Source organism: Balaenoptera borealis (assembly GCF_965194805.1).
Source record: "Balaenoptera borealis genome assembly, chromosome: 21".
In the NCBI taxonomy this organism is placed as follows: domain Eukaryota; kingdom Metazoa; phylum Chordata; class Mammalia; order Artiodactyla; family Balaenopteridae; genus Balaenoptera; species Balaenoptera borealis.
Window position 1 is genome coordinate 9,598,264 of NC_138880.1, and position 25,800 is coordinate 9,624,063.

The 25,800-nt window shown below is 40.1% G+C and overlaps 1 protein-coding gene across 5 annotated transcripts in view; it reads right to left on the reverse strand.

Moving 5' to 3' along the window:
* Positions 1–25,800, reverse strand: part of UNC5D (unc-5 netrin receptor D) — a 582,894-nt gene that overhangs the window by 205,377 nt on the left and 351,717 nt on the right. For all 5 annotated transcript variants that reach the window (XM_082374962.1, XM_082374961.1, XM_082374959.1 and 2 more), the window contains exon 4: positions 5,648–5,751. In XM_082374962.1, coding sequence (XP_082231088.1) covers positions 5,648–5,751 — 104 coding nt within the window. The remainder of the gene's footprint in view (positions 1–5,647; positions 5,752–25,800) is intronic.

Genomic DNA, 25,800 nt, shown 5'->3' on the forward strand with positions numbered 1-25,800 from the left:
TGTTTTTAGTAACAATAATGCCATTCATAAGACTCTTTCACGGGGTAAGCAAGGTGAAAAACATTGATAGTCACCAGCTTCTATAAATAACCTTTTATTTCCTCCACGCACAAGATTACAAGAGAGGAAAGCAGGAAACTTTATGGTGTCTTCATTCTCTGATGAGCTTCAAAGGCAAGAACAAAGGGCACAAGCTGGGGAGCCCACGGTGACAAGGGATGGTCTTAGCAGCAACCTTCTTCATGGGGCTCAGAATGTGTTAGAAATTGCAAGAGTTTTCAGCTTTAATCTGGATCCCCAACCATAACGGAGCCCTACATCTTCCTCTGAGAATCAAAGGCTCATGATGCTTTAGAAAAGGAGGAAGAAAAGAAGTCACAATAATCTCTACTATTTATTTAGTATTAGAAACTGTGTTAGATGCTTTGCAAATTCTTGGGTTTCCTTCTTCTTTGGTTTGAGCAATCGTACAGGAAAAGTACTGTTCCTATTTTCAGATGAGGACTCTTGAGGTTCAGGGTGGCTAGAACTGCTGTAGGTCCTAGAAGTTAGGAAGTGCTAGTCAGTGTCGAACCCCAGTCCGTTCGACTCTGAAGTTCATACTTTCCCCCCACGATGCCAAACTAACAATCCTCAGTTCCCTTTCGACCATTTCCAGACGCCATGGCTGTATCCCAGGAGAGAGACCCCTGTGATCCAGATTACCTATTTCAAACTAAGAAACACAGCATTTATAGCAGATTTAGGATTAGCAAATTAGCTAGAAGAGATTTTAAACAAAAAACTCTATTTCTAAGGGTGGGTGGAATGTCAGGCAGCAGAACACGCAGATATGCTATCACTGGCCTAGGGGCTCCCAAGTTTCATAAAGGCTTTGGGGGAAATTAACGAAACCCACCATCTCACTAGAAAGAAACACAAACTATCAAAAGAAAAGAAAGATCTGAGCTTTAAGGTTCAATTGGCTTCTCGGTGATCTGAGAGCTTGGACAAGTTCTGTAAGATGGACGAAGTACCAATAGCCTTCTAGCATCTCCCAGCAGTCTTCTGCAAATTAAATGAAATAACATAGAGAAACTACTAAACACAGTGCCTGGCACACGGAGATAACTCCATACATGGTGGCTCTTTCTATTCTTATACAAACTACCTTCTCTGGTCATATAGATGGAGATAGTTAATTGCCAAGTAAGTTCTACCTTGCAGAGAGAAGACAATCGTGTATGTCTTGGGAAAATAAGACTTGCCCCCAAGGTTCCTTTCAATGTGCCAAGAAGGAGACCTCCACCTCCTATGCCACTGCAGGACAAAACCAGCTGGTACATCAGTAGCCCTGCCAGCCACAACTCCTTCTGGTGATGACCCCTTGGGTCCCTCAGGAGGTGGGCAGGAAGGGAACCAGTGGTGCAGTGGAGAGAGTGGAACACCGCCTGCTCAGAGAAGATAACTCTGACGGATGCTATTTCACAGTGACAATTTCACAACTAATCGATTTCCAAGCACAGTTCCCAGTTACCGCCATTCGGAAGAGTCATGACTGTAGGTTCCTCGCATGACTATGAGGTCAGTAAGCACCAAAATACTCTTTGAGACCTGAAGACCCCCCGACAGGCACTGGTAGACATTCTCCACCATGCGAGACCCCGACTGTGGAAGGTATGAACATTTTCACCTTCCTTCCCTCTCTGTGTCCGTCTCTCTCACAGCTTTCTTCTCTGGGTCTGCCTTCCCTTCAACAAAAACACAGATGTTGGTGGTAATAACTAGTGTGTAAGCTATTGCTGAAGCTAAAACAGCTGTAAATATTGGTGCACAGATACAGGTAGTATCCAACTCACAAATAAGTGAAATTTCAAAGTAACTCAAGTTGTTTGGAACCCAGATGCTTTCCCGCCTTAAGATGACGCTATAAAAGCTGGTTAGGGCCTCACAACAGCCATTAACCCACAGTGTAGCTGAAACACTCTCTATTTTCATCTATAATACAAAATGTAGAAAACAAAGCTTTCTCCTCCACCTCCCACCTCAGCTCAGAATTTCTGTTTTAAACCATCTTACAGCCACAGCTGCTCCTTGAAATGGCCCTCTATCTACTTTCAGCCAGCCTGGCTCTGAAATTTATTTCTAATGACATCTACATGCCTAAAAATAAGAGTGATATGATGTCAAAAGGGGAATGGGGAGTGGACTGATTTCAAGGGTGGCCCCCTTCCAAATTTCATGTCCACACGTAAACTGTGCACGTGACCTTATTTGGAAAAGGGTGTACTGTGTGACCCAGAACATTAACATGAGGCCTTACTGGGTTGAGGTTGGCCCTGATCCAGTAATTCATGTCCTTATAAGAGGAGGAAAATTCAGACACATGGAGATACAGAGACAAGAATACCATGTGAACTGACTGTAGTAATGTGTCTACTAACCAAGGACACCAAGGATTGCCAGAAACCACCAGAAGCTAAGAGAGAAGCTCATTTTCTAGAGCCCCCAGGAAAACTAACCCTGCCTGCACCCTGATTTCAGACTTCTAGACTCCAGAACTGTGAGAGAAGCCACTTTTATTGTTTTAAGCTACCCAGTAAGTAGTAATTTGACACAGCAATCCTAGGAAACTAATACAGGAAGTAAATACCTACAGTGTGGAAATCTGGCAGGAGGGTAGGTACCAGAAAAGAAAATATACTTTCTTACTGACATGTCTGTATTTACTGTGTTCCCTCCTCCACCATTCAACAACTCTTCCAAATGTTTTCACTGACATCAGTGTGTGTGTGGCTATTGGAAGTTTTTCACATCCTGTTCTGCTCCCGTGGTTACAGCTGAAAAGCATATCAGAAGCAAACAAAGATGGAAAATGAATTGAGCCAATAGGCACGACTCATTTGCCTTCAAGAACAGCGTGCTGGGGCAAGAAACCTTCGGAGGGATGTCCAAAGAGCTGCTTCAACTTCAACCCAAGTTCAGCTCTTCCCAAGTAGGTGAACAGCTAGGAAGGCTGCTTACTTCCTAGAGGCTAACCCCTTTCCCCACAGGACTCCTCCCTCCCAACCATGGCCCCAAACAGCCTCAGAGTCCTTATAATTCCTAAATCCTTGCAGTCTCTGGGAAGATGCTTCAATGCGTGTGTGTGGGTGTGCATGCATGTGTACACGCTCATGCACGTATTTACACACCAAGGTGTATTTTCCCCTTTGGCTATTATTCTATATACTTTTCCAGACTGCACATTCTTTACCCTTCTCTCCTTTGTTCTTTGTTTCTACTTATGTCTTCAAAGACCGAGTGAAGAAGGTCTTACCCATTTTCTAGTACCCAGAATAGGAGAAAAAAAAAAAAAAAAAACAAGAGCCTAGTGGATTTCACAGTTTTGTCTGGGGCTAGTCCTGGTACAAGCTCAAATATTCAGGAATAAAGGCAGGAAACAATTTTTCATTCATATTCAACAGATATTTATTGAACACCTGGATATGAAAAGCACTGTTTTATGTTCTGGGGATACAGCGATAAAAAATGAACAAAATTCCCCTCGTGGAGCATAAGTTCTAATAGACAGAAAATAAGCCAAATAAATATAGTATGTTTGTGCTAAGAGCTGAGTTAATATAAAGCAGAGAAAGGGGCTTGAAAGTATACATATAGGGTAGGGAAGTGACATTTTCATCAGAGTGCCCCGAGCAAGCCTCACTGAGCAGGTGATACCTAAGCAAGCCCTGAAGGAAGGGATGAATCGATGTAATAACCGGGGAAGAGTGTTCTAGCAGAGGGGCCAGCGCGTGCAAAGGCCCTGGGGCAGTTGCATGGCTGGTGCAGCTGAGGAAGAGTGAGGAGGCCAGTGTGGCTATAGCAGGGTCAGAAGCTAAGGAGGAGAAGATGAGGTCAGAGGCAAAAGCAGGCTAGGTTATGCTGGACCACATAAGGTGCCAAAATAAAATAGACTTTTACTCTGAGTGCTCTGGGGACCTTTTGGAAGACCGAACAGTTATCGCTTAAATAGGTGCAAGACCTTTGTTGGGTCATTGGTCTGAGCATCAGTTTTCTTGCCTCTAAAATGCAAAAAGCCTGTGCCAGGGAAATATCTAAGTTCTCCTCCAGTTGTAAAAATTAATTTCTAGATGTCCAGAGAATGTTCGGTTCCCACAGGACAGCTAATAAAACCATGACCTTCCTTCCATCTTCAGTCCTCTCCGATGTTGGCAAAAGTGACAGAGTGACCCAGCCCAGGCCGGGAAGGAAGCCTGGTTATGAGAGCCGGTGGTGGCTATAGCCAACTGCTGATACCCAAGTCAGACTCCCAGGAGCGCGTGGGGCATCCTCAACGAGACTGACATTCACCTGGGCACTAACGCCCCTCTGCCTGTCCTCCTGCCCGGGAATCCAGGGCACACTCTACAGAACAAGGCGGGGGCCAAAGTAGATCAAATATCTGTTTGTTTCACACTAAATATTGGGTTGGCCAAAAACTTCATTTGGGATTTTCATAAGATGTTACGGAAAAACCCAAACGAACTTTTTGGCCAACCCAATACAAATCTAAAAATAAGCATTTTCCTTTCTCATCATTTCACATCATGCATGGAATGTTCACTTTAATTTTCAAGTCCGTTTACTTCATTTCGGGGAAGCATTTGAGCTTTGAATAGTGTCCACCCTGCAGGCTTCCCGTCTAGATTGGCAAGTGTGTATGTTTTTTCATTCCCCTTGATACTTTCCACTCTTTTGTCCTTCCAAATGCAAAATCCCATAGCAGTGTTTGCTAAAAGGCGAGGCAAAGGATCCTTTTTTTTTGTTTTTTGTTTTTTAAATATCTCTACTTCTCAGTGACTAAACCACCACGGCTCTTAGGCCAGTTTCCTAGCTTCCCAGAGAGAAGCCATAGCTGGCCTATCTACTGCTTGACTCAGGCCTACATTTATAAACACAGGATTCTACCAAGCATTCTTTATACTTCTGAGTACCCCCGCACAATACTGCCTTAATAACCATATTACTAGTCCAACAGAACGTCTTTTAATAGTGACTGAAAGGACACCATCTCTACTACCACAATGTGTTATTACTGATAATTATATTCTAACCATATGATAGAAGTTTCTAGAAAACAAGCAAGGAGCAAAAACCACAGTGACTCTGGATTCCTGCTGCCTCACTGTGAACAATGGATAACTGATCAGAGACCTGTGACTTCAACACTTCTTGTATCCCTCATGCCAGCGCAGCACCTAAAACACAACAAATACTCCTGGAATGTTTGTCCCGTAAGCAAATAAAGGATGAGTAACTGCAGACATCCATGAAACTTGGCACTAGGGCCTGACCTCCTTCTCTCTGCACTTTTTCACGTGAATTTGCCTGTTAGATTGATCCAGAAGCCAAGGTCAGATGGAGGACACAGAAGATGTTGCCTGTACCACTGAGGTCCCGAAAAGCAAAGGCACAGAACAAATCCTACCCGGGCTGCCTATCAAGAGCTTGGGTCAACAAGAACTTAGAGGAGAGACAATTTCCTCTTCCAACTTACTTCCATCAGTCTCTTCACCATCTTTAGCAGATGGGGCCAGGCAGCAACAAGCCCATACCCAGGCTGGCTTTCATCACCTGTAGCACACAGGACTCGGGCCCTCCCTCTTGGGAACAGGCCTCATCTTACCTCGGCAGTAGGAACTCCCTCAGGCGGGCGGCAGTGTAGCACGATCATGCCTTCGATGGGAACCTCCCTTCCCTGCGGGTCTTGCTCGAAGTTTTTCCGTAAATCTGCAAAGAACGTGAAAGATATGACACTTTGCTCTGGGGCAAGTAGGATCCACATTTGCTCCAAAGATTATAAAATAGTGAGCTGAACGTCACAACCTAGATACACACACAAGTCACTGGTTTCAGGAGTTCCTAAATATTCACAAGCATTTTTGTTAAGAAAGAAATCTTAACAAAAGTGTCCCTAATGTTCTATATTGAGGTGAAGGATAAAAGATTTCCTGGAGGGAGCAGGAAACAAAAAACAAACCTCATTATTTCATGAGTCTGTGCCAGCATTACCTACTGAGTATCTGATAAAGCGCTTGGGTTAATAAATTGCCATCCACAGCTATTATGCAGTTGAGATGCATGTGATTTTTTATTTTATTAACTAAAGAATGCATTATTAACCTGTAACCTCTGCCATTCCCTTAACCCTCTAGGGAGCTCTAGAAGATGGTAACAGAGTGAGATTACCTATTAGTCTTTTATTTGTAACCAGGGAGAAGAGGCAACATTCAACCACAACAAAATCTATAACCTATCCAACCAAACATATAATTAAAAGATACAACGCTCTCCAGTCCAACGGCAATGTTGGGTATCCATGTAGTGCGTTTCATGGAAGGTTCCAGGCTCTCTGCAAACAAGCTGCACTATTAACCTATAACACGTGGAAGGGTGACACTTGGAGAGGTTAATTGGCTTGCCAGTGGTCACGGAGAGTATTAGTGCCAGTGATGAGGAAAAATTCACCAAGTGTCTAGACATCAGTATCTGACTGCTCGCCAGCAAAGCTTTCTCAGGGAAAAGGATACAGGGACAGTTCGAAAGAGAGAAAGAGCATCATTTGCACAGCTTTCCACTTAAGCATATGCTTCATTAACAAGAGTGGGAGTTGGCCTTTGCTTCTTTTTGAGGTGTCATAACAACACTTCGATAATTTTACAGCACAAGCTTAATTCCCACTGGCACTTGAAGGCCTGGGATTGGTGGAGCGAAGACAGTTTTACAAGTCTTTCGAAGGTTTCCCCCTCCCTCCCGGACAATGTATTTTTCTTCAATCGAGGATCTCAAATTACAGGCTGTGGATTTATTGATTTAATTTTCTTTAGTGCTTACAATAACATGAAATATGTTCTCTGTAAAGAGCAGAGCTTCAGAATCAGTTACATCTTTATAAATTGTATAAATACATTAAACTTGCTTTTAGCAAGTCAGAAACACGCCATGAATAAAAAGAACAGCAATCCATGTATTCACTTTCTTCGGAATTTTACTATTAATGTTTTCCCTCCCAGAGGCAACTGACGTCTTCTGTCGGTAGTGCTGTCTATTCGGAGATCTTCGGGAGTGTATTTGAAGCAAAGGATCTTACAAGGACCCACACTGTAGGCAGGTGGCAGGATCCATTTTCCCATTTCTCTGCTGTCCCCCAAATTGTAAAGCCAAGCTTCCTTCTACTGGAGATCTGTAAATTGCCACAGCCTTTACGATTCAGAATTTCTGACTCCAAGTGTGAGGAAGTTCACATAACTGATGACAAAACTACAAGTGATGAAAATGTGAGTAACCCCCAGAATGAAAAATCTCACATTTCCTGCAAAATGTGACCACAGATTCTCCTTTGCTCTCCCCCAAGGGATCCTTGAGTCAGAAATCCCCTTCCTGTATGACTAATATACTCATCAGGACTATAGTAACCCCCCCTTTATCCATGGAGGATACATTCCAAAAACCCCAGTGGATGCCTGAAACCACAGATAGTACCAAATCCTATACATACTGTTTATTCCTATGTATACATACCTATGATAAAGTTCAATTTATAAATTAGGCACAGTAAGAGATCAACAGTACTAATAATAAAATAGAACAATTAAAACAATATACTGTAATAAAAGTTATGTGAATGTAATCTCTCTCTCAGAATATCTTATTGTACAAATTTAATGCTTTTCCACCTTAACTCAGTACTCATCATGTATTCTGGCCATTATGGGGTATGACGGCAAAAGTAGCATGAATTTCTTTTTCCTTCTCACAATTTCACGGATAGAGGATTTGTGCTTACTATAGATCTTAGCAACCTCAGCATACAATTTTTTCTTTCCTTATTAAGTCAAGAACTTTCACTTTTTCCCTTAAAGAAAGCACTTTCCAGCACCTGTTTGACATATACGAATTTCCAGCATCACCACCCTTGCACTTTGGGGCCATTATCAATTAAAAGAAGGGTTACTTAAACTCAAGTACTGTGATACCAGGACAGTTGATGTGATAACCGAGATGGTTACTAAGAGATTAATGGGCGGTTTACTTCGGACAAAGGGATGATTCACGTCCTGGGCAGGATGTAGTTGGATGGCATGAGATTTCATCATGCTTCTCAGAATGGCATGTGACTTAAAACTTATGAATTATTTCCGGAATTTTACGTTTAATATTTTCAGAGTAAGGTTGACCATGGGTAACTGAAACCACAGATAAGGGGGATGACTCTATATTGAAATGAATCTATTGTAGAGTGTGAGTGACTCTTACATGACACATCAGTTTGTTAATGGAAAGAAAGGGTTGTGTTTTTGTGGTTAATTTTGTTTGGTTCGTTTGCCATGTTTTTCTTTTCTTTGATTGCTTTGTTTTCTAAAGGAAGTCTTACCCAGGGCTGCTACATGATGATTGCAGTTTTGACAACACCAAATAATCTGCATTCAACCAAATGAAGCACAGAAAATGAAGAGCGTGGATTTCTATTTTGCCTTATACTATTTCTAGTTTATCTTCTGTTTCCTTCCTTTGCTTACTAGAAATGGAAAAGGTAACAAAATGTATAGTTTTCGGGTACTTCCACACTCCCCTACAGTAACTACATTGGCTGATGAAAAACTAGAGCGAAGTCGTTTTTCCTCCCCATTCCCACCTGCTCAATGAACTAGCTAAGCAAATATGTATATAAAGAAGGAAAACCCTGTACTGACACTGGGATGTAGGAAAGGGTATAGTCTATAAACAAGAAGCTTTGAGAAATTTCTAGTAGATCTCATACAGCCAGGATCAGACTGAAGAAAGGACCCACACAACTTCTTGATCTTCCCAACTGACATTTGCAATCACCATTGAAGGGTTCCAACAAGAAGTACATGGACACTTCTAAATGTGGAGATACAAAGATTAAAGATTACAGGCAGTAGAGTAGGGGGTAAGGCAACAACTGGGGTGTCATATATACGGATCCAACTTATCACAGGCAGCCCACCACACACTAGATATCCCACCAAATGAGAAACCCAAGTGACACTGAGTCCTGGCCTGTGCCTAATACTAGTGGCAGGAACACTGGCATTTTTGATTCCCAAGGAGGGCAAACACACCAGACAAATTCCAGAAAGCTACTGAAAATAGTAAAAATTATGGAAATAAATTCTTAGACACAGAAGGAAATGCTTTCCACTCTACCTATGATTCTCACGATAGGTTACCCAACCTAATTAGTTTCTCTTTTTTTTTTTTTTTTTGGCCATGCCGCACAACTTGCAGGATCTTAGTTCCCTGACCAGGGATTGAACCCGGGCCCCTGGCACTGGAAGTGCAGAGTCCTAACCATCAGACCACCAGGGAATTCCCAACCTAATTAGTTTCTGAACTGGCAAACTAGATACTTTTATAACCTATGTTAGTTCCAAGGCTTGAAAGATTCAGATAGGAACCTGTGTAACTTCTAATAGTAGGAAAAACATCCCCAGCCATATAAAAAGAATTATGTTACAAATGAAGGAGACAAACCATAGAACTGAAATTAAATGGCTTCCTCTAAGACTGGAAACAAGAGGCATTTTTAGATAACTTCTAATTTAAGTTCTTTAAAATCAAAAGGAAATAGTAACTGAGAATCTAGAGTAGGGATTTATAAATAGGATAACATCTGAGATCAAGAAAACTGCCACTATGCAGGAAGAAAAAAACAACATAACTGCTGAATTAGAAATATATATATACACATATATATATACACACATATATATATATATATATATATATCATGGAGATGGTAGACAGCATACTGAAGACTGCTGAAAACTGAACTAGTGAAACAGAAGACAGATTTATCAGTCAGGATCCAGGCAGGAAAACAGAAAGCACACCAGATGTTTTAACAGAAAATATTAATGTAAAAATTGAAGGGCTAAAAAGGCAAAAGGGGGAACTGCTAGGAACTGGTCCCACCCTAAGGATGGGGAATGGGGGAATGAAGGGAAGAGGCTGGGGTTATAGAACTTTGAAGCTTAGAGATGGCTCAGTTCTCCAAGGAGAGGGCACTGGGTTTTGGTGCTGGTATCTCAGGAACTTGGAAGACGGACCCAAGGCATCAAGACCTAGACCTCTGAAGAAAGACTGTCCACCAGACTGGCGCTGGCATCTCTTGGGGGAAGGGGATGGAGGGAGAGCATAATAAAGCTGGATCTGGAAGTACTTAAAAAACATAAGTGCGAAACAAGAAGAAGCTGCCACTTCTAAGATAAAGAAACTCTGCTGGGATGATGGTGACAAAGACAGAAAATGAACAGAAAGAAGTACCCTTCTTCCCTATTTCACTGTCCAGTCTCCTGTGGCACCCCCTATTGGTGGAACCTTACAGGGAGCCGGGATCTGGCAAGGAAGTCCCAGCCTTAGCTTCACAAATTTACAAACCAGTGGTTTTAGAGATAGAAGGCAATGGCTTAGCATCCAGCAAAACCCAGTTTAAGAAATGTCCTCTAGTAGGGCTCTAATAATTGCTTACTCCGTATCTGTTTTCCTCACTAGATCATCAGTTCAGTGAATGTGGGCTTTATGTCTGAGATGTTCACCCTTATAGTCCCAGTGCCTACTAACCAGCTGATACAGGGAAGGTTCTTAATAAATACAAGTTGAATAAGTGAGCTAAGAGGAAAATGATAAAATGATAATGAATTCACCAGAAAAAAAGATGAAATAAATAACAAAAGATAATGTTGAGATAGAGAAATATGATTTAAGTATCATTGGAAATTTAGAAGGAGACAACAAGCTCAAAGAAAATAAATGATAATTAATTTAATAATGCTAACAATGTCTTCTCCAAGCTGGAAAACAAACCAACTTCAGTATACAAAAGAGCTCATTGCATACAAGCAAAATAATTCTGAAAAGAAAAAAAAGTTCCTGGACATATCATAGTTGAAAGTTTGAATTAACAAAATTTTTAAAAATTGTAAAAATAATTTTACAAGTATTTTACAGTAAATAAACAGAAGTAACTAAAAATTTCACAGATTGGAAGAATTAATATTGTTAAAATGTCCATATTATCCAAAGCCAATTCAATGAAATCCCTATCAGAATCCCAATGTCATTTTCACAGAAACAGAACAAAAATCCTAAACTTAGCATGGAACCACAAAAGACCCTGAAGAGCCAAAACAATCCTGAAAAAGAACAAAGCAGGAAGCACTGCATTTCCTGATTTCACACTGTACTACAAAGCAGTAGTAATCAAAACAGTACGGTATAGGTATAAAAACAGACAAATAGATCAATGAAACAGAACCGAGAACCCAGAAATAAAACCTCATATGTATGGTTCAATATTTGACAAGGGATACAAGTATACCAAACGGGGAAAGGATGGTCTCTTCAATAGTGGTGCTGGACAAACTGGATATATGCACATGTGAAAGAATGAAATGTGAAAGAGAAAAACTCTTCCCTTACACCACACAGAAAAGTTAACTTGAAATGGATCAAAGACTTAAATATAAAGTCTGAAACTGTGAAACTCCTAGAGGAAAACAAAGGGAAAAAAAGAAGCTTCTTGACGATAATTTTTTTGGATATAACACCAAAAGCACAAGCAACAAAAGAAAAAAATAAACAAGTTAGACTATAACAAATTAAAAAGTTTCTGTGCAGCAAAAGAAATGATCAACAAAGTGAATGCCAACCTAAGGAATGGGAGAAAATATTTTGAAACCATTTATATGATAAGGTGTTACTATACAAAATATATAAGGAACTCATTCAACACAGTAGCAAAAAAAATCAAATAATCCAATTTAAAAAATGGGCAAAGGACTTGAATAGACATTTTTCCAAAGAAGATATACAAATGGCCAATAAGTACATGAGAAGGTGTTCAACATCACTAATCATCAGAGAAATGCAAAAATCAAATCCACAGTGAGATATCACCTCACTCCTGTTAGAATGGCCAATATCAAAAGGATAAGAGTTAAGTTTTCATGAGGATGTAGAGAAAAGGGAACTCTTGTGCACTGTTGGTGGGAATGTAAATTGGTGCAGCCACTGTGGAAAGCAGTATGGAAGTTCCTAAAATTAAAAGAAAAAAATAACAACCATATGATCCAGCAATCCCATTCCTGCATACATATCCAAAGGAAACAAAATCACTATCTAGAAGAGATATCTACACCCCCATGTTCATTGCAGCATTACTTACAATGATATGGAAACGACCTAAGTGTCCACAGATGGATGAACAGATGAATAAAATATGATACACACATGCACACACACACGGTAAGTGAAATAAATCAGATAAAGACAAATACTGCATGATCTCACACAGATGAAGCGTATAATGTATGATTCCACATATGTGAAATCTAAAAAAGCTCAACTCAAAGAAACAAGGAGTAGATTGTTGGTTGCCAGGGGTTGAGGGGTGAGGGAAATGGAAGATGGTGGTTAAAGGATAAAACTTCAAGTCATAAGATGAGTAAGTTCTGGGGACCTAACATACAGCACAGTGGATATAGTTAACAGTACTGTATTGTATATGTGAAATTTATTGAGAGTAAATTTTAAATGTTCTCACTACTATACATATAAAACGGTGTGAGGTGATGGATACTGTTAATTAACATTAGTGTGGTCCTCATTCCTCAATATAAATATATATCAAATCATCACATTGTGCTCCTTGAAGTTACACAATGGTATTTGTCAAATATATCTTCTCCGTAAAGCTCGATGAATAAATAAAATTTGAAATAAAGAAAGAACTGACAATGAAACAAAAAGCAGGCTACAACGGAAACTTTTCCCTGTATTAGCAAATACCAGAGTCTCTAATTATGTAACCAAATCTATGTTTTTGTTTTTAGCAAAAAAGCACGGGAACTAATTTTCCATTCCCAAATAAGTTATTATTCATGAGCAAACTAATAACAATATAGTCTCAGACATGATAATTTCAAGAGATTGTAGGTAGCCATATATCCTTTCTGAAAACATTACCTTTTTATATAAACTAACTAATGAGAAGACAAAGTAATGAATTAAGTATTTGAGTTATGATTTAAAAAGAAAATCTGGCGGTGGACAATAAAAACCACTTAAAATTTTCAAATCCACTAGAAGGCTGTTTCATCTACACTGAAAATCTGTTGTTTAGCACAGCCTCCCTCATTATCTCAGCTAGATCTTCTGGATAACCTGCTGCAGCTTCTACCTCAGCACTTGCTGCCTCACCTATGTTATGAAAATGCCCTTCTTTCCTTATACCTCATGAATGAACCTCTGCTACTTCAAACTTTTCTTCTGCAGCTTCCTTGCCTCTCTCAGCCTTCACAGAATTGAAAAGACGTAGGGTCTTGCTCTGGATTAGGCTTAGACTTAAGAGAATGTTACATCTGGTCGCACCATTCAAACTTTCTCCACGTCAGTCATAAGGCTGTTTTGCTTCTTATCATTTGTGTTTTCATTGAAGTAGCAGTTTTAATTTCCTTCCAGAACTTTTCCTTTGCATTCACGACTTGGCTAACTGTTTAATGCAAAAGGCCTAGCTTTTGGCTTATCTCAGCTTTCAGCATGCCTTCCTCACTAAGCTTAATCATTTCTAGCTTTTGATTTAAAGCGAGATATGTGTAACTCTTCCTTTCACATGAACACTTAGAGGCCATTGTCGGGTTTTTAATTGGCCTAATTTCAATATCATTGTGTCTCAGGGAATAGGGAGACTCAAGGAGAGGAGGAGAGATGGGGGAACAGCTGGTTGGTGGACCAAAATTCACGGATTAAGTTCACCATTTTACACGGGCGTGCTTCATGGCACCCCAAAACAATTACAATAGTGACATCAAAGATCACTACACAGATTACCATAACGAATATAATGAAAAAGTTTGAAATACTGTGAGAATTTCCAAAATGTGACACAGAGACACAAAGTGAAAAAATGCTGCTGGAAAAATGACACTGATAGACTTGCTCAACACAGGGTTGCCAGAGACCTTCAATTTGTAAAAAACGCGGTATTCGCAATAAAGCGAACCACAATAAAACGAGGTATGCCTGTATTTGTTTGAATTCTTGGTCTGCCACTTATTAGCACCTTGACTTAATAAGAATCTTTATCTCTCTGTACCTCATTTACTGTTTCAATAGGGCTTTTACTGGCTTAAAAAAAAATTTTTTTTTTTTTTGCATATAGAGGCTCTCTTGTTTCTTGTAAGTCTCTGCAAAATGCTTGCCTAGCTACCTCTCTTTCCATAAGTTATCACATCATATAAGGACACTCTTTTATTACACTTGGTCTTCTATTCATATATATTGAGAGGGTGGAACATAAATAGATTTCCACCTTCCGATCTCACTTATGCTCACATGGTCCATGGAAAGAAGAAAAATAATAATTTCACATTATTTTGCATAAGGGAACTGAACCAAACTGCATACATACACATCAAGATTGAAGATTTAAAATTTTTTAAATAGCAACTGGTATGGGATTACTATACATATGTCATAGGAAAAGCCCTAAAGAGAAATCACTCAACATTTCAAAGATTTGCTACTGTATGAATACGGGTATATTCAGTATCTTCTGCATCTGTTTCTGCATTTTCTAAAATTTTCTGTGATGAATGTGGATTACTTTTATAGCCAGAAAAAATAATGTCCAAAAAAAACCCACTTTTCCTACAAGTTGTCAAGATTCTCTAAACTAGACCAAACTGAATCAGAAGCCAGGGAAGAAGTACATTTTGTTTCATTTTATTCTATCAAGTTTCACTCCTACGATGTCTATTAAAGGAAGCAAGAAGAACTATATTTTTCAATCTTTAGTAAGTGCTAAGATAGTCTTCTTTGATTTTACGTATGGGAAATCTCTGTGCATGAGAAAAAAATCTTTCATCTGTTTTGTTCATTGCCTTTCCTCTAGTACCCGGAAGGGTATACAGTAGTCACTTAATAAATATTCGTTGAAGGAATGAATAAGTCAGTGAGTTTCCATTTCAGCTCATCTGAACGATTATTATAAACTAATATACAACTAAGTCTCCAGTAGTTAAAATGACCAGGAGAAGCAAAAACACCAATAGATAAATGTACTACAGTGACGTTAAAGTAACACTTATTCATTCTCATCTTCATTGCTAGTATGAATGATACTAACAGTCATCAACACTGACCGATTTGGAGCATGACCCTGTTTGCTTCTGCACCCACTTCACCGTCCCTCTGCTCAGTTCCACAGCAGAATGCCAACGAGGCACATGATGACTAGAAACAAAGCAGACGGGAAGAGGAGGGGAAGGTGATGAAGCCAGGTATTTGGCTAACCTGTAAATCATTTAATCAGCAACAGGATCAACCAGAAGCAGCAGTACCTGCCAATAAGTAGTTCATCTGGGGCCGGGCCATGGGAAGCGGCAGCCTCCCTTTCCTCACCCTATTCCCTATTTGGCCTTTTTCTCATTTTCCTTTCATGCTACTATGTTAGAAAAGTCATTGTAGCACAAGAAAATCAATAAAAATTCAATTCCAAATAATAGTTCTTTGCAGCTCAGAAACACCAGGGAGTTATCGGCTCACTCAATGTTCTGGCAGTTAATGCAATGAAATAAAAATAATTTACTCATTCAAACCAAATCAGCCAGTGAAAAACCATAGTCTTTTTTTTTTTTTTTTTTAATAGTCATAGTCATTTGTTAAGATTGCAGGAGGATGGTACAACGTACCACTAGTGCTCACATACACTGGTATTCAAATCAGGGTCAAATCTTTCCCAGCCATATATGACTAAAGGAACAACAGACCCCATTTGTCATACATAAAAGGAATTTGTAACTCAGCCAAATACAGATCATTTGTTGTAATAAAAGGGCTGGTTCAAATGCAGAACAGCTGGATGCCAACGAAATGAAAGTCAAGGCTTGGTGCCCCCATTTGGTTCTGCCTAAATCCTCCAGCCCCGGATGGTTACAACCTGAGGTCTCAGCTCCTAACTTTAGTTCCCAAAGGAAGCATATAAAAGGCTTTCTGTCAGGTCAGTGCTTTCCTTGGTGATAATCTCATCTTTGGTGCATTTACCAATGCTTCTCTTGCCAGCCTGGCTTAAACCCTCTGCCTCGCTTACGTCTATGAATTCTGCCCATTGCTTGACCCACTAATCCCTGTTGATGCCAGGCTGCCCCTAGCTGTCACTTCATGGGTTTGCTGTGGATCGTCTGGTGCTGATGTTGTTGTCTCTTTGAAGGAATAAAGGACAATTCCACATGTAGATTTTTTTCCTTCTGGATTAGGAGAATCCCAGGTTTTTTTTAAATTTTATTTTATACAGCAAATTCTTATAAGTTAACTATTTTATACATATTAGTGTATACACGTCAATCCCAATCTCCCAATTCATCCCACCACCACCTGCTTCCCGCCGTATTCCCCTCTTGGTGTCCATACGTTTGTTCTCTACATCTGTGTCTCCATTTCTCCCTTGTAAACTGGTTCATCTGTACCATTTTTCTAAATTCCACATATATGCGTTAATATACAATACTTGTTTTTCTTTCTGACTTACTTCATTCTGTATGACACTCTCTAGGCCATCCATATCCCTACAAAGGACCCAATTCTGTTCCTTTTAATAGCTGAGTAATATTCCATTATATACATGTACCACATCTTCTTTATCTATTAGTCTATCGATGGGCATTTAGGTTGTTTCCATGACCTGGCTACTGTAAACAGTGCTGCAATGAACACTGGGGTGCATGTGTCTTTTTGAATTATGGTTTTCTCTGGGTATATGCCCAGTAGGGGTATTGCTGGGTCACAGGGTAATTCTAATTTTAGTTTTTTAAGGAACCTCCATACTGTTCTCCATAGTGGCTGTATCAATTTACATTCCCACCTACAGTGCAAGAGGGTTCCCTTTTCTCTACACCCTCTCCAGCATTTGTTGTTTGTAGATTTTCTGATGATGCCCATTCTAACTGGTGTGAGGTGATACTTCACTGTAGTTTTGATTTGCATTTCTCTAATGATTAGTGATGTTGAGCAACCTTTCATGTGTTCGTTGTCAATCTGTATATCTTCTTTGGAGAAATGTCTATTTAGGTCTTCTGCCCACTTTTGGATTGGGTTGTTTGCTTTTTTGATATTGAGCTGCATGAGCTGCTTGTATATTTTCTAGATTAATCCTTTGTCAGTTGCTTTGTTTGCAAATATTTTCTCCCATTCTGAGGGTTATCATTTCATCTTGTTTATGGTTTCCTTTGCTGTGTAAAAGTTTTTTAAGTTTGATTAGGTCCCATTTGTTTATTTTTGTTTTTATTCTCATTTCTCTAGTAGATGGGTCAAAAAGGATCTTGCTGTGATTTATGTCATAGAGTGTTCTGCCTATGTTTTCCTCTAAGAGTATTATACTCTCTCTCCTTATATTTAGGTCTTTAATCCATTTTGAGTTTATTTTTGTGTATGGTGTTAGGGAGTGTTCTAATTTCATTTTTTACATGTAGCTGTCCAGTTTTCCCAGCACCACTTATTGAAGAGACTGTCTTTTCTCCATTATATATCCTTGCCTCCTTTGTCATAGATTAGCTGACCATAGGTGCATGGGTTTATCTCTGGGCTTTCTATCCTGTTCCATTGATCTATATTTCTGTTTTTGTGCCAGTACCATACTGCCTTGATTACTGTAGCTTTGTCGTATAATTTGAAGTCAGGGAGTCTGATTCCTCCAGCTCCGTTTTTTCCCCTCAAGAATGCTTTGGCTATTCCAGGTCTTTTGTGTCTCCATACAAATTTTAAGATTTTTTGTTTCAGTTCTGTAAAAAATGCCAGTGGTAATTTGATAGGGACTGCATTGAATCTGTAGATTGCTTTGAGTAGTATAGCCATTTTCACAATATTGATTCTTCCAATCCAAGAACATGGTATATCTCTCCACCTGTTTGTGTCATCTTTGATTTCTTTCATCAGTGTCTTATAGTTTTCTGAGTACAGGGCTTTTACCTCCTTAGATAGGTTTATTCCTAGGTATTGTATTCTTTTTGTTGCAACGGTGAATGGGATTGTTTCCATAATTTCTCTTTCTGACCTTTCGTTGTTAGTGTATAGGAATGCAAGAGATTTCTGTGCATTAATTTTGTATCCTGCAACTTTACCAAATTCATTGATTAACTCTACTAGTTTTCTGGTGACATCTTTAGGATTATCTATGCATAGTATCATGTCATCTCCAGTGACAGTTTTACTTCTTTTCCAATTTGTATTCCTTCTTCTTTGATTGCTGTGGCTAGGACTTCCAAAATTATGTTGAATAATAGTGGCAAGAGTGGACATCCTTGTCTTGTTCCGATCTTAGAGGAAATGCTTTCAGTTTTTCACCATTGAGAATGATGTTTGCTGTGGGTTTGTCGTAAATGGCCTTTATTATGTTGAGGTAGGTTCCCTCTATGCCCACTTTCTATAGAGTTTTTATCATAAATGGGTGTTGAATTTTGTCAAAAGCTTTTTCTGCATCTATTGAGGTGATCATATGGTTTTTATTCTTCAATTTGTTAATATTGTGTATCACATTGATTGATTTATATATATTGAAGAATATTTGCAGCCCTGGGATAAACCCCACTTGATCACGGTGTATGATCCTTTTGATCTGTTGTTGGATTCTGTTTGCTAGTATTTTGTTGAGGATTCTTGCGTGTATATTTATCAGTGATATTGGTCTGTAATTTTCTTTTTTTGTAGTATCTATGTCTGGTTTTGGTATCAGGGTGATGGTGGCCTCATAGAATGAGTTTGGGAACGTTTCCTGCTCTGCAATTTTCTGGAAGAGTTTGAGAAGGATGGGTGTTAGCTCTTCTCTATAATTTCGATAGAATTCACCTGTGAAGCCAACTGGTCCTGGACTTTTGTTTTTTGGAAGATTTTTAATCACAGTTTCAATTTCATTCCTTGTGATTGGTCTGTTCACATTTTCTATTTCTTCCTGCTTCAGACTTGGAAGGTTATACCTTTCTAAGAATTTGTCCATTTCTTCCAGGTTGTCCATTTTATTGGCATAGAGTTGCTTATAGTAGTCTCTAACAATGCTTTGTACTTCTGCAGTGTCCATTGTAACTTCTCCTTTTTCATTTCTAATTCTATTGATTTGAGGCCTCTCCCTCTTTTTCTTCATGAGTCTGGCTAAACGTTTATCAATTTTGTTTATCTTCTCAAAGAACCAGCTTTTAGTTTTATTGATCTTTGCTATTTTCTTCTTTGTTTCTATTTCATTTATTTCTGCTCTGATCTTTATGATTTCTTTCCTTCTACTAACTTCGGGTTTTGTTTGTTCTTCTTTCTCTAGTTCCTTTAGGTGTAAGGTTAGATTGTTTGAGATTTTTCTTGTTTCTTGAGGTAGGATTGTATTGCTATAAACTTCCCTTTTAGAACTGCTTTTGCTGCATCCCATAGGTTTTGGATCGTCATGTTTTCTTTGTCATTTGTCTCTAGGGATTTCTTTATTTCCTCTTTGATTTATTCAGTGATCTCTTGGTTATTTAGTAACATATTGTTTAGCCTCCATGTGTTTGTGTTTCTTACATTATTTTCCCTGTAATTGATTTCTAATCTCATAGCATTGTGATCAGAAAAGATGCTTGATATGATTTCAATTTTCTTAAATTTACTGAGGCTTGATTTGTGACCCAAGGTATGGTCTATCCTGGAGAATGTTCCATGTGCACTTGAGAAGAAAGTGTAATCTGATGTTTTTGGATGAAATGTCCTATAAATATCAATTAAATCTACCTGGTCTATTGTGTCATTTAAAGCTTGTGCTTCCTTATGAATTTTCTGTCTGGATGATCTGTGCATTGGTATAAGTGAGGTGTTAAATTCTCCCACTATTATTGTGTTACTGTCGATTTCCTCTTTTATAGCTATTAGCATTTGCCTTATGTATTGGGGTGCTCCTATGTTGGGTGCATATATATTTATAATTGTTATATCTTCTTCTTGGGTTGATCCCTTGATCATTATATGGTGTCGTTCCTTGTCTCTTGTAACGTTCTTTATTTTAAAGTCTATTTTATCTGAGTATTGCTACTCCAGCTTTCTTTTGATTTCCATTTGCAAGGAACATCTTTTTCCATCCCCTCACCTTCAGTCTGTATGTGTCCCTAGGTCTGAAGTGGGTCTCTTATAGACAGCATATATATGGGTCTTGTTTTTGTATCCATTCAGCGAGCCTGTGTCTTTTGGTTGGAGAATTTAGTCCATTCACATTTAAAGTAATCATCAATATGTATGTTCCTATTACCATTTTCTTAATTGTTTTGGGTTTGTTTTGTAAGTCCTTTTCTTCTCTTGTATTTCCCACTTAGAAAAGTTCCTTTAGCATTTGGTGTGGTTTGGTGGTGCTGAATTCTCTTAGCTTTTGCTTGTCTGTAAAGGTTTTGATGTCTCCATTGAATCTGAATGAGATCCTTGCTGGGTAGAGTAATCTTGGTTGTAGGTTCTTCCCTTTCATCACTGTAAACATATCGTGCCACTCCCTTCTAGCTTGTAGAGTTTCTGCTGAGAAATCAGCTGTTAACCTTATGGGAGTTCTCTTGTATGTTACTTGTTGTTTTCCCCTTGTTGCTTTCAATCATTTTTCTTTGTCTTTAATTGTTGTCAATTTGATTACTACGTGTCTCGGCGTGTTTCTCCTTGGGTTTATCCTGCCTGGGACTCTCTGCACTTCCTGGACTTGGGTGGCTATTTCCTTTCCAATGTTAGGGAAGTTTTCGACTATAATCTCTTCAAATATTTTCTCTGGTCCTTTCTCTCTTCTACTTCTGAGACCCCTATAATGCGAATGTTGTTGTGTTTAGTGTTGTCCCACAGGTCTCTTAGGCTATCTTCATTTCTTTTCATTCTTTTTTCTTTATTCTGTTCCGTGGCAGTGAGTTCCACCATTCTGTCTTCCAGGTCACTTATCCTCTCTTCTGCCTCAGGTATTCTGCTACTGCTTCCTTCTAGTGTATTTTTCACTTCATCTCTCTTTGTGTTCTTTAATTCTTCCAGGTCTTTGTTGAACATTCCTTGCATCTTCTCGATCTTTGCCTCCATTCTTTTTCTGAGTTCCTGGATCATCTTCCCTATCATTATTCTGAATTTTTTTCCTGGAAGGTTGCCTATCTCCACTTCATTTAGCTGTTTTTCTGGGGTTTTAATCTTGTTCTTTCATCTGGTACATAGCCCTCTGCCTTTTCATCTTGTCTATCTTTCTGTGAACATGGTTTTTGTTCCACACGCTGCAGGATTGTAGTTCTTCTTGCTTCTGCTGTCTGCCCTCTGGTGGACCAGGCTATCTAAGAGGCTTGTGCAAGCTTCCTGATGGGAGGGACTGGTGGTGAGCAGAGTTCAGGAAAACTTTAATCTACTTGTCTGCTGATGGGTAGGGCTGGGTTCCCTCCCTGTTGGTTGTTTGGCTTGAGGTGACCCAGCACTGGAGCCTACACAGGCTCTTTGGTGGGGCTAATGGCAGACTCTGGGAGGGCTCAAGCCAAGGAGTACTTCCCAGAACTTCTGCTGCCAGTGTCCTTGTCCTCACAGTGAGACACAGCCACCCCCCCACCCCTGCAGGAGACCCTCCAACACTAGCAGGTAGGTCTGGTTCAGTCTCCTACGGGGTCACTGCTCCTTCCCCTGGGTCACAATGCACACACTCCTTTGTGTGTGCCCTCCAAGAGTGGAGTCTCTGTTTCCCACAGTCCTGTCAAAGTCCTGCAATCAAATCCCACTAGCCTTCAAAGTCTGATTCTCTGGGAATTCCTCCTTCTGTTGCCGGACCTCAGGTTAGGAAGCTTGATGTGGGGCTCAGAACCTTCATTCCAGTGGGTGGACCTCTGTGGTATTATTGTTCTCCAGTTTGTGAGTCACCCACTTAGTGGTTATGAGACTTGATTTTACCGTGATTGTGCCCCTCCTACCGTTTCCTTGAGGCTTCTCCTTTGTCTTTGGATGTGGGGTATATTTTTTGGTGAGTTCCAGTGTCTTCCTGTAGATGACTGTTCAGCAGTTAGTTGTGATACTGGTGCTCTCGCAAGAGGGAGTGAGTGCGTGTCCTTCTACCCCACCATCTTGAACCAATCCCTCTGTAGATTTCTCTTAAGATTTCTGAATACTGTAGCCTTAACTCCTGCTGAGTAAATCTGGCAGCAACAGTGAAGGAGGGGCACCTTTGGTCATAGCTGGATTGTGTGAGCCTTTCCATGTTCCCTCTGACTCCACCTTGGTGCCAGGCAACACGCAGGTTTTGTTTATTGGGACATCAAGGAGTTTGGATGGTGCCAGGCAGGTCCTGTTGTGCAGAGTCTCCTCAGGGCTGTCTCTCTGAGCCACAGAATAATGCTGGCGCTTTGCTAGATCCCCTGTGCTCGGCCATTCCTCTGCTGTTAAATTGCTGTTGTCAATAAATCATTTCATAACTAGCACGGTGTATCATTATCCCTTTCACAACAAGTAGCATAGTTTGTCAGGCAACAGTGGTTGGGAAGACAGCATCCAGCAGCAGGGACACACATGACAGTGGGAAGAAATAGCTGCAGTTTCACAAAATGCTTTGAGTACTAACTTAACCTGCTCTGTATCGAGTCATTCCCAACTGAATACATTCCATTGTATTTGTTTCTTCTTTTGTTTACAAGGACACGCAAAAATTCATTCAGATTCTATCAAAATTTGAGGATTAACTGAACATTCAGAAGACAATCCTAATTCTGAGGCCAGGATTGATTAGAAACCAAGAAAGACCGCACACCAGGCTTGGAGGAAACAATAAGGATCACAAAGTAAGTAGGTCTTAAGGAGGAGACTGTAACATGGCCAAGCAAGGGGGTCAAGAGAGCCAATGTAATTCTCTGAAGTGGGTTATTTCATCGTCCTTTTAGCACACATGTTGCTTCTGTCACTTGTGTCCCTCCTAACCAATTGCCTCTCGCTCTGTTCTGTCTTAATGGCCTCTGCTTATCCGTTACTTGCATTTACTCATGTCTTCTGATATCTCACGGTCACTACTGCCTGCTTCTTTGTGTCTTTACTTTTCTGGTGCTTCTATCAACTGCTGATTCTCTTTTAGGATCAAGCCATACTCAGAAGAGCAAGAATCCACAAGTACACAATCACCTCACCCTTCCTGGGCAAGTCTCACTCTGAGTCTACTCATGAGCAGCTAACCCACCTAGGTGTGCATTCTTGGTCCAGTTGACATGCCAGTGGACATATGTGGTACACAGCATGGCCACCTATGCTTAAGAAGGCACTCAGCACCACTCCCCTCAGCAGGGACTAGGGGTGGGGATTCCATAACGAAACCATGCCTGTAGAAAGATTTCGAAGGTTGCTTTATCTCCAAGTTCCATAAAAGGCTCTTTCTGTGTATTGATGATATTGATTTGGCTATGTCAGTACATAAAGAATAGGTGAAGCATGACCTAAATAGCACATCTTGACAAAAATTAGGTGAAAATATAGGAGTTCTCTGCTACCTTGTTTTCACGGTATTAAATCATATTAAAATAAAGTTAATAACTCACATTCTGTATCTTTACATCACATTCCACGGAAAGCTATGGAAATAAAATACTCAGAAGTTCCATATTCTGTATGTTTGAGAATACTATTGTTCTACTTGTGATTCTAACAGGAAAACCGAGTTTTAGGTGAATGCAGAAATAGCCACTGAACCAAAGTACTTTTTTTGTTTTGTTTGTGTTTTTGTTTTCTTTGGCCTCACCGCGTGGCATGTGGGACCTTAGTTCCCCGACCACGGATAAAACCTGTGCCCCCTGCAGGGGAAGCACAGAGTCTTAACCACTGGACCACCAGGGAAGTCCCCCAAAGTGCTTTTTAATTGAAGTATAGCTGATTTACAATGTTGTGTTAATTTCTGCTGTACAGCATAGTGATTCAGTTATATATGCATATACATATTCTTTTAAAAACTCTTTTCCATTATGGTTTACCACAGGATATTGAATATACTTTCCTGTGCGATACAGTAGGACCTGGTTGACCCCAAACTCCCAATCCATCTCTCCCCTCCCCCCTCCCCCTTGGCAACCACAAGTCTTGAACCAAAGTGCTTTTGATGGAGAGAAAAAAAAGAAGTGCAGTCCCAGGAGCCATTGACTAGACTAGTCAACTCAGTTCTCAAGAAGTATATAGAAAAGTTACACTCCTTATGTTTCTACTGTCAGGATTCTCCATCTATGGTGTTGCCTAAACCCCACATCCCTACAAGCAGCCCTGGAGATTATCTTTGGCTTAGCATCCTGAAGAACACTTGAATACCAACAAACTACATGGTCAGTAGAACAATTTCAAGAACAGAGACACGAAGAATCATTCTGGACTTTCCCTGGTGCCCTCCCAGCCCTGCCCAGGAAATTAGAGGGATGTGAACTAGCAATAAGTTTAAAAAGAAATGACCCAAAAATAACCTTAAGCTTTCAATAGCCACCATCTCATTGTAATTCAGTACTAGTACTACAGAGAGATGGGAGGCAAAAAGAAGAGGGGAGAAAGAGTAAAAAAGAAAAAGCCAACCTAGCAGCAGGAAGAAATATTTTTTATCCTGCATTATTAGTTTTTTGATTCTCCCCTCACTCCAGGTCTCCTTGAGGCCAGGAAGGTCGATCAGGACAAGACATGGCCACGTGTCTTGAGCATGTAAAGGCTGGAATATGCCACTAACCAGCTAACACTCAGCCTACTGCTTGGCCCACATGGCAAGTGGCTGGAAGAAAGGTGAACGGCATTTTGCCTGGCCTTTTAAATCAATCTTGCCAGAAGAGGACGAATCTAAGAGATCACTCCAGCCAGAAGTTGTTCACCTTTTTGGCAGCAAGCTCCATATTTCACATGAAATCTTACAAAGAGATCTAACCAACAATGCAGATGAAACTAAAGCTTACATGTAAAAACCAACCACTCAGAGGTCTGGAAGACGCTTTCCAGGAAAAGAGAATGGCAAAGGCTCTGAAGTAGTGACAACCTGGGGTACTTGAGTAATAAAAGAAGTCACCAGGGCTGACACAGTGAAGGGGAGCATTCTGGTGCAAGGGAAGGTAAGAGGGGGCTGGTTATTCCTATGGGGCCAATATCATGGAGTTTGGAAATCCAATGGGAGAAGTTCAGCCAAGAGAATAGCATGATCTGATTTGTCTTTTTTTTTTTTTTTTTTTTTTTTAAGTAATCTTTCTGGCTGCTGTGTGGAGAATGGATTTTAAGATGGCAAGAGTGGAAGCAGTGAGGAGATTATCACAGCAGAGAAAAAAACAGATGGAGGGAAGTGGGCAAATTCAGGATGTGTTTTGGAGATAGATGGGGCAGGACTTGTTGCTGGATGGGATGTGACTGAAAGAAACAGAGGAGTCAAGGATGACACCTATGTCTTGTCATGAGCCCTGAGGCGCCATTACTGAATTGGGAAAGGCGGGAATAAACACAGGTTTGCAGCAGTGCTGCTGGGGTGAAAACCAAGAGAGTTCTCTTTGGGACATATTATGTTTGAGATGCCTACTAGATATCCAAGTGGATATATCAGGTAGGCAGTGAATAAAGTCATCCGGAGATGAGGTGCAAGGTCAAGGTTGAGAATAATCAGTATATAGCCAGTATTGGAGCTACGGAGTAAGAGATTTCACCTGGGGAGAACCTGTGCGTGAAGGAGAGACCTAGAGTATTATGATATTTAGAAATGGGAAGAGAAGGAGGAATCTGCAGAGAAAACTGAATTGTGGACAGTGGGAAGGAGAAGAAACAGAAGAC